The sequence below is a fragment of the Microtus pennsylvanicus genome, chromosome 1, assembly GCF_037038515.1.
Source record: "Microtus pennsylvanicus isolate mMicPen1 chromosome 1, mMicPen1.hap1, whole genome shotgun sequence".
Classification (NCBI taxonomy): Eukaryota; Metazoa; Chordata; class Mammalia; order Rodentia; family Cricetidae; genus Microtus; species Microtus pennsylvanicus.
In genome coordinates, this window is record NC_134579.1 from 62,135,803 (window position 1) to 62,145,450 (window position 9,648).

The 9,648-nt window shown below is 49.4% G+C and overlaps 1 protein-coding gene across 12 annotated transcripts in view; it reads left to right on the forward strand.

Moving 5' to 3' along the window:
* Positions 1-8,818, forward strand: part of Rubcn (rubicon autophagy regulator) — a 60,433-nt gene extending 51,615 nt beyond the window's left edge. For all 12 annotated transcript variants that reach the window (XM_075966268.1, XM_075966231.1, XM_075966249.1 and 9 more), the window contains 9 exons: positions 1,630-1,687; positions 2,191-2,323; positions 2,864-3,009; positions 3,493-3,557; positions 3,955-4,193; positions 4,724-4,785; positions 5,147-5,300; positions 6,075-6,168; positions 6,382-8,818. In XM_075966268.1, coding sequence (XP_075822383.1) covers positions 1,630-1,687; positions 2,191-2,323; positions 2,864-3,009; positions 3,493-3,557; positions 3,955-4,193; positions 4,724-4,785; positions 5,147-5,300; positions 6,075-6,168; positions 6,382-6,560 — 1,130 coding nt within the window. In that variant the 3' untranslated portion in view covers positions 6,561-8,818. The remainder of the gene's footprint in view (positions 1-1,629; positions 1,688-2,190; positions 2,324-2,863; positions 3,010-3,492; positions 3,558-3,954; positions 4,194-4,723; positions 4,786-5,146; positions 5,301-6,074; positions 6,169-6,381) is intronic.
* The last annotated feature ends 830 nt before the right edge of the window (positions 8,819-9,648 follow it).

Sequence of the window (9,648 nt, forward strand, 5' to 3'; positions counted from 1 at the left end):
GACTCTCCCCCATCAGACAAGACAAGATTCATGTTCAGCCCTAGCAGGATTTATGACCCCCAAGTCAATGGTGCAAACCAAACAGTTGTGTAAAGGTCTGGCTGCTATTGCCCAGACATTTTCCCCCTCTTCCCCATCAATACTGGTGGCAGTAGACTAGACCAGCTGACATGCTTTAGATCTGTATGATTTGAGTGACTGAAGTTCAGACAGAAAATATGACAGAAATGAGCACCTTTTTGTCAAATAAAATGGTCTTTTTGTAGTTACACGGGGGAAAAAAGGGCCGATGTCTTGTTTTTATATGCTTTTAAAGCAAATGAGCTGGGATGTTTGCCTGTCATGTCGGGCCCTGGGTTTGCTCTCCAGCACTGCCCCAAACAAGTAGCACATCAAAGCTGCATGAAGCTTTGAAGCCATTGTTTGTGAACAGTATTATTCGAATTAGACTTGTATCCAGAAATATGTATTAAATGTTGTAAAGATCAGTGAGTTAGACATAATCTCATTTCCTCACAGAGATGTTTTGTAATCTGGTTGTACAAACAAAAGAATCTATGTGCAGTTAAAGCATAAGGCACAATTGAGCTAGCCGTGGCCAAGTGCAGACTGACATCATGTAAGCGTAGCGCTCTGCCGAGGGGCTCAGACACAGTACTAGTCATTGTCCGGGTTAATTAAGGAGAAAAGGTCCTCTCGCTGCCCGTCAAAGAAAGTAAGAAATGAGACTATCAAGATGGCCTTTTTATGACTTGGTTAGGGCCTGACGTGTCCTAGAATAAGACCTTCTATAGGATTTGGGTCAGTGGGGTCTCTAGGGGCTCGGGTCTGTCTTTAGAACTTTGCTCATTTTTCTGTAATTACACATGAGGTTACTATAGTAATGATCATGTTGACATGTGTGACAGGTCCTGTGGAAAGTTGGTTACCAGGCTTTTCCAGGAGTCTCGAGCCATGGAGAAGTTCTTTTCCTCCCTGAGCCACCAGACAGGAGTAAAATCTTCCCATGAAACGTTATTCTAAACATAGAGAAAGCATCTAACATCAGGGGTAATGGTGCGCAGTGAGGCACAGACATTTAATAGGTGACCTTGATGATCTAAATCTTGTGTTGGTTGATAATTATTTTGTTAAAAAAAAAAAGATAGACAGAGCCCTTATTTTAGGTGCTTTCAACACATGATCCTCCTGCCTCAGCCTCTCCAGTTCTGGAATTATAAGCACAAGCTACCTAGCACACCACTTTTGGGAGGATATCATTTAAGAGAGCTTGAGATTCACTCAAGAGGGAGATTTAATCATCATTGTAGTTGTGTCTGTAGTGTGTCCCCATGTGCCTGCAGATCTCTCTCTCTTTCGCTCACTGTTTACACCAAACCCAAGTTTGTCCCCCCCGCATACGTAACCACTTTGACCTCAGTGCTCTGCATGATGTCACTAATTCAGCCTGGTTGTGATGTGGATGGAGATGGACTCTGAGTAGTGCATAGAGCCTCACTGTTCCGTGCGCTGCATAGAATGTAGCTCCTAGCTGCCACCTTAGTGCTTAGCTGCAGCACCCTGTGACGGTTCCCTTAGCTTCTCTTCCTCTCCCAGTTCCTGCTCCTCTGATCTCTGGTTTCCATGCAGATGCTGACATCAGGCGGACAGCAGTCTCCAATGGCAAATCATCCATCTCCCAGAACTTGTGAGTATTTCTTCATTTTAATAACCTTTGGGATGCATGGAGAAACAAAGCCAGAACACAGCCCGTGGTTGAGAAAGGGCACAGAGAAAGCCATCCCATTTCACCAACAGGCAAGGTTCAAGTGATGGCCCTGCCAGATGGTGGCAATTCAAGGGGAGAAAGACCTCATCTCTGAGAGGCGCAATAGCAGTTTTACTGATTTATTTTATGAACAAGCATACTGTCCATTTTGCGATTAAAGAAATTGAACTTTAGGAAAGGAAAATACAGAACTCTTAACTCAATGCTGGTAGGTGAGATAGGGACTTGTATATAGACTCAGGATGATTAAAAACTACCGTATTCTTTCCACAGTGCATGTGTGTCTGGCACTGAGTAAAGAAACTGAACAGTCCGGGTGCAGCGAGTGTTCCCTCAGCTGTAAAGTTCAGGCACATGGTCCCGAAAGGAAACCGATCTTCCTGACTTGGTGACTCAATTCTCCTTGGTTCTCTCCTTCCCAGCTCCCATTGCTTCCTGCACTCCACATCTGCTGAGGCAGTGGCCATGGGGCTTCTGAAGCAGTTCGAGGGCATGCAGCTTCCAGCTGCCTCCGAGCTAGAGTGGCTAGTTCCAGAGCACGATGCCCCACAGAAGGTAGGCTCTTCCCACTCTCCCCTGCCCAGGAGCCTATGAACCTTCAGGTCATGTTTTCCTCTCTCACACAGCCCTAGTCGAGAACGAGCCTGTGCAGCATTTGTTAAAGCGCAGAGTGAGTGAATGAGAGAGTGCTTGCTGGCCTGGGTTTCCCTAGCAGTTTCCCCTTCGCGGCCCTCTTCCACAGAAGAAAATCTCTTGTTTTGTGGCTAACTTTAAGGCATGATGTGAAAGTGAATTGTTCAAATCCTGCAGCTGAACCTCTTAGGGCATGAGGCACACTAGCATAGGCCCTGGGTAGCATCGGTGATGGGTGCCAGCACCCAGGATGATGCTTCTGTTTGCTTCTTGGACCTCAAGGTCCTTGTTTCTAGGAGCCTAGTACCTACTAGATTGTTTTGAAATCAGGGTTCCTTGAAGATCAGCATGTAGTGATTCTGAAATTTGTTTCGTGGTCTCTGCTTCTGTCGTGGACGGAGGGACCCAGCATCTGTGTCCCCTGGATTGGCCAGCCAGCTCACCCGCACTTTCGTCCTGCAGCTCCTGCCCATTCCCGACTCACTGCCCATCTCACCGGATGACGGGCAGCATGCGGACATCTACAAGCTGCGTATCCGTGTCCGTGGCAACCTGGAGTGGGCTCCACCTCGGCCTCAGATCATCTTTAATGTTCATCCAGCTCCAACGTGAGTAGAGTTATGGTCTTGCCTCTCGGTTCTGCCTTTGGTTGTACTTTCCACACAGTTCTGTGTATTTAAAAGCATAGAAAGGGGATTCTGTTTTGTTCTGTTCTGTTTTGTTTTGTTTTTCTTAAGTTCTTTTAGTCCTTTAATTCTTTCCCATACCTAACTGGACACCACCCCAGTCTTTTAAATCAGCATTTCCAAACTGTCTCCCAGTAGTTGGTGGACTTACTAGGTTTTCTCCTCTTTTTAAGATAAATGCTTTTCTTCCCCATTGTTCTTTCCGGGTCATTATTCCTTATGCCTTGCATTTACACAGAAACGTGGTTCCTGTTGAGGATAATCACTTGATCACTGCCGTGGTCCACCGCCATAAATCCTAACCTCGTAGACCTCCCCATAGATTGAGTTTTGTCCAACTCTAACAGGAAGCTGGTGAATTTTCGGCTCTCCATCTTCCAATCCCCTCTCCTTCCCTTTCTGTAGGAGGAAGATCGCTGTAGCCAAGCAGAATTACCGCTGTGCAGGCTGTGGCATCCGGACTGACCCCGGTAAAGCTCTGTCCTTACCTAGAGGAGGTGATAGAGCAGATATGGTTAGAAGGAAAGAAGGGCCTGAGCAGGAGGGGGGCTGAGGCAGGGGTTGGCAGTTGTGGGGAATTAGCTGGGGGAGCAGTACACCAGCAGAACCACTTCCTGGAGAAACCGACTCATTATAGCCAGGTTCTCAGAGACTGAGTCTCAACACTTCTGGCAGGTTTGGATTCTTTGGTGGCCTCCAGGATAGGATGCAACAGCCATGGACCTCATTATGCAGGGGGTTTTCCCCAGTTTTAGAAAATTCACACAAAAGCTGCTAGAAGCCGCTTTGCCCTCCTGCCTGCCGTTTGAAGAGCTGCCAGCTTCTGGGTGCAGAAGCATCTAGCCTTTGGCTTTCTGGCTTTCCTAGATTATATCAAGCGGCTGCGGTACTGTGAGTACCTGGGCAAGTACTTCTGTCAGTGCTGCCACGAGAACGCCCAGATGGTCGTCCCCAGCCGGATCCTGCGCAAATGGGACTTCAGCAAATACTACATCAGCAACTTTTCCAAGGACCTGCTCATCAAGATCTGGAATGATCCTCTCTTCAATGTGCAGGACATCAATAGCGCCCTTTACAGGAAGGTCAAGCTGCTCAATCAAGTCCGGGTAAGATGCCTGCACAGGCCACCTCACAGATCCCTGCTCCTCCTCTCCTAGCTCTGTCTGTGCTGGTGCAACCCCCTTAGGTCACCACCTGTCACCATTGGGTCTGATTTCCCTGACTGGGTGTGGAGCCCTGCACTAATACCCATAGTACTAGCAAACCCTCTACCACCGAGCTGCTCGTCTACAGTCCCGGGGACTCGTCTTGCCAGAGTCTCAAACCTCCCAGCAGCTCTGAGGCTGTAGATAGCACTTGAAAGCAAAAACAGTTCCTACACTCCCCGAGCACAGGAGTGGGAGTTTGGATCCCAGAGTCCCAGCAGCTGCCAGTGTGTCTGAATGAGCACACTGACCTGGCAGAAGGGCCTTCCCTGGCCAGAGATCACTTGAGTGAGTTGTTGAAGTTGAAGCTGTTGACTGAGAGGTGTGAGGGCCCTCCAAACCCTGGCTGCTCCATGCAGAGCGTGAAGGCACCTCCCGGCCCTTCTAACAGCCCCTTCTCTCTCCTTCTCAACCCAATGACTTGTCTTTAGCTGCTGCGGGTTCAGCTGTACCACATGAAGAACATGTTTAAGACCTGCCGGCTGGCCAAAGAGTAAGTGTCGTGGAGGCCAGAGTCCTCTGGTGTCCTGTCTCTGAGAGGAGCATGTCCTAGCAGGAAGGGTTTGCAGGAATGCCTGCAAGTAGTAAATGGGAAGCCGTGGCGGTAATTAGATCTGTGTCCTCTGGGAGGAGGACCATCTGTCCAGGGCCAGACACCACTTCCTAAGCTCACTCTATAGGGTTGAGAAATAAAATGCTTCTGTCCTCCAGGGAATGGTGTGAGGAAGCTGGGGTGGCCTAGGGTGTCACCAGCCCCATGAGCTTCTCCCCTGCCGAGTGAGGACTTTTGTACTGTCATGTGCCACGTGAAAGGATTACTCCCAAGCCCTCCTACATCCTCTCATTTCCTGTAGGCTTTTGGATTCCTTTGACGTGGTTCCCGGCCACCTGACAGAGGATCTCCACCTGTACTCACTGAACGACCTGTCTGCGACCAAGAAGGGGGAACTGGGGCCCCGGCTGGCTGAGCTCACCAGAGCAGGAGTTGCGCACGTAGAGAGATGTATGGTGAGGAGCCGTGTTCTACCATGCGGCTGAGCCCTTGCATGGGGCTTAGTGGTGGGTCAGGGTCTTGACATTTAGCTCCAGAAACTTGATGTGGCCAGTTGACACTGGAAGAAACCAGAGAGCTTGCTGCTGGCCTAGTGAGTGAGCGGCAGGATCTTCTGAAGGACCTGGGGTTAGAGGAGAGTCTATGCTGGTGTTGCCCGAGCGAGACTGGGCAGCGCTCGGTGAAGGATCCCACGCTTGTGGAGGTCTCTGGCCAAAATCTGGACCTGTCCTCACCACAGCTCAAACAGTCTGTTCTCTGTGTAAAGCCTCAGTGTTTTTCTTTCTGAGATGAAGGGAGTACTTAGATGAGACCTAATTCTTCCCTCTTGAGCTTCTGTGGTTTAATGAAGCAGCTTATTTGATGGCCTTTTTGCAAATTCTGTTTACAAATGTAAGTTATTACTATTCATGATAGGATCAACAACGTTAGAAAGTCAGAGTGATGCTTTTAGATCTACCCATCTCCGCTGCCTAGTCTGTGGTCCTGTGGGGGAGGGCAGAGGGGTGAGTAAGCTGACTAGAGACTATTATTTTGGGGAAACACTCTTGCCCTTACCTTAAGTTTTGTGTGATGGTACCCAGCCCTGATCTGGCTCTCATAGTCACAAGTCCAGCCCCAGGCTCTACCCTTCAATCCTGCCCAAAGTTGTATTTATGGCTTGCTTCCCCTCACCAAGGCCTCCTTTCTGGGCCAGTCCCTCACCTTGTTACCGTTACTCTCCTCCATAGCTGTGCCAAGCCAAAGGCTTCATCTGTGAGTTCTGCCAGAATGAGGATGATGTCATCTTTCCTTTTGAGCTCCAGAAGTGCAGGACCTGTGAAGGTGAGGACGATGCTAGCATTGAGACGAGCAAGGCTAGACACAAAGTGATGTGTTCCTTGCGTGTCCTCTGTTAGCAGGAGGATGGTGGGAGTCACCCCACACACTGCCACCCCCAGAGCACGAGCTATGGAGAGAAGTGGCTGAGGGGCTGGCTTGTTTCCAGCCTGGGAGAATACAAATTATTTTCTTCTCTTTCTCTTTCAACCCAAATAGAGTGTAAAGCGTGTTACCACAAAGCTTGCTTCAAGTCTGGAAGCTGCCCCCGGTGTGAGCGGCTGCAGGCCCGGCGGGAGTTGCTGGCCAAGCAGAGCCTGGAGTCCTACCTGTCTGACTATGAGGAGGAACCCACAGAAGCCTTGGCTCTAGAGGCCACTGTCCTGGAGACCACTTGAGGAATGCACCTGACCCTTTGTCTGAGGGGCTGCCTAGGGTCAAACGATATAGAACTGAGCCACGCCTCCAAGAAAGGTGGTGGGGCCTTTAAAAAATATATTGTCATTTTTTTATGACTTGTCTGCTGTCCAGGTGTAGGGCACCTTTATTGGTTGGTGGGTCCAGTCTGTTGTGACAGATATCTGTGAGCACTGGGCATTTCCGTCAGAACTGCCCCTTGGAGTGCCTCTTGTCAGGGGAATGGACAGCAAGACCCAGTTCTTCTGACATGCTTGGCCTGTTCGACTAGGCCCAGATCTGGTTACAGCCGCAGCTCAAGGATCATTCCCACTCTTGACTTAGCGCCCCAGGTCCTGAGCCAGGCCCTTCTCAGCTGATGCTCTTCTTTGCGGCTGAAACAGGAGAATGGAGTTTCCCTGTCCCAGTCCTGAAAGAACAAGACTGTGCCCTGAGGCATGGGAGAGAATGGGCTACATGGCGGGCATTCTGTCCAACTGACTTAGGCATTTGGGGGGCGTGTAAGAACAGAATCATTATTGTCCCAGAATCCTCAGAGACCTCAAGGAGGCAAGCATGACTTCCCTGTTTCAGGTATTCCAGGCACAGGTGGACACAAGCTGGCTTGTGTACTCTGCTGGGCTTGAAGCAAAGAGCAGAACTGAACCTTAGGCCAGGCCTGTTCGTAGCCAGCACCACACGCATAAGTGAGGCTGCAGCGGGTGCCTAAGGAGCCTTTATTGGGATACAGGTTAATGGGCACCTCTTGGGTGTTCGGGCTCTCAGTAACCAGCTTGAGTCCGGGTGTGTTTCCAGCTCAGGCAAGGATAAAAACCCCACCCACCATCCTAACGTGGGTCCCTTACTGCTCTGTATGGTTCTAAGCAGAGGCATGACCCCACTGCACTCTCCGTCCCCTTCCCCCAGCAGAGCTGGGCCCTCCCTCTGGCTCATCTCTTGCCTTAGTTTCTTTTCTCACTTAGTAGCTTTAGAGAACTCGACAGTTTGTGAATGTTTCTGTTTGCTCAGAGTAACAGGAGCCTTTATGCCATTTATGCACTTAACTCCTCGGTAATATATGTTGGACCATCTATTTCATGTTACTGAATTTAATACACTCCTCCCCCATCACTTAATGTGCTTCCCCTGGGGTTTCCTAGACTAGGCCAGACACATCTGTTGGGTGTTTGAACTGCCGCAGCATCTAACTTCTGTGAACACTGGCCGGGGTTGCATCTCAGAGCCCGGTGTTCTGGGAACTGCTGTCCACAGTGCTTTTGTTCTAGAACTGACTTCTTCTGTGGACCTGTCTTCCTGTATTGGTTGCTAGTGAGATAACTGGCCCAGGCACTGTCCCAGGAACTCAAATAAATTTGCACATGGTTGGTAGAAGCTGACAGGTCCTGCGCTCAAGGGAACAAGGGGTCTCCAGAGAGACAGAAGGGATGTTGACGTGACAGCCACACGGAGCTCTAGCAGAGCAAGAAGCACATGGCAGAACTGGGCTGTGGCACCGTTCCTCTGCCTCGCATGGGAATTGCCAGCAAGCACTGGGCTGGGTGACTCGGACTGTTGGCTCAGTTGAGACAGAAAGCCGAGACCAAGGCTGTTTCGAAGGGCTGATCAGGAATCTCCCTTCCTTAAGGAGATTTAGGAATGATCCCTTCGAACTCAAGTGTCACCGAGTCAGCCCTCGGATTCAGACTCTGCCTCCAGTTCCAGTTTGTGGCTGACTTCCCGTCCAGCTGCTCATTTCAGGTCACTGCTGCCGCCCAGGCTCCGCGTCCACACGGGTTCCAGCTGACCTCAGTGTCCCCACGTCCCCAGCCCATTCCTCTGGATCACGTCTCTTAGTGCTCCTGATTCTGTGCTGTCGTTACCGTCCAAGTACACACGTTTATTTATTTGGGAGTGGGGGAGACGGGAGGCTACGAAAGCACTTTGTCACGTAGCTGTATGAGAGAATCCCCACTGCGGGGATTCTGAACGCAATGAGGTGGGAAGGGAGCACCCTCTGTACAAAGGGAAGCATTTGCTCCTGAGGTGGAGACAAGCTCCGAGGCACTCGGTTGTGGAAACCCAGCCTCTGCACTTAGGGGGCTCTTACCAGCTTCCTCAACCAAACTAACAGAAAGGGAGCAAGAGTCGGAATAAAAACATCCGTTTGTGTACAGCTTGTGTTTTGAACTGGATTTTCACCTGCTGTAATGTGTGCACATCCTAACCATTCATGGTCATCTAATAAACTAAGGAAATTAAATCTTGCCTTTTATGTACCTGCTTTGACGACTGTGGAAGGGTATTGTGTATCTGCTGAAAGCAGCCATGTCTGAAAGCTACCACGTTACTTTGTTGTTAGTTGTTTCGTTATTGCTATTGTTGGTTTTTAAAGACAGGGTCTCCCCATGTATCCCAGACTGGCCCCAAACTTGAAATCCTCCTGCCTCTGCCTTCCTTGTGCTTGGATAACAGGTATACCCCACAGGACACTGTGCACGTGACTCTTCAGATGTCTCCTTATGGTCTCCCACCACTGTCTAAAACCAAGGTTTATCTCTACAGACCTAACCATTACTGACTCAGATTTGAAAACAACTTGTCTTCGACTGGCTCTTGAGTCAGGTCCTGTGTCTGGCTAGTCAGGCATTATCTCCCCACCACCTGTCAAGTGTGTCGCTTGTCCTTTTCTTTAAATGTATCTCATTCCATCTTCCCGACTCCCATACATGGACAAGTTCTCTCGGTTGTTCAGGCTCATGTCAGTTACTTGTTCATTCACTCTCATCAGATACTCAGCCTCCACCCATAAGGAAATGAGAGACTCGCGCAGTAGATGGACACAGCACAGCTCCAGTAGAGTGTATAGTCAGCCGTCTGTGCCTGCAGGTCTTGAGAGCGTTTATTACAAAACTGGACACAGTGACATGTACCTGTGGTCCTAGCGCTTGGGAGACTTAAAAAGCCAAGGTATTTAGAAAAAAATGTAGTAAAAGCTACCGCAAATTTAAGAACGCATGGTAGTCATTGTTTCCATTCTATTAGATATTATGAGCTATATAGATTATTTAAATATACAGATGATATAAATAG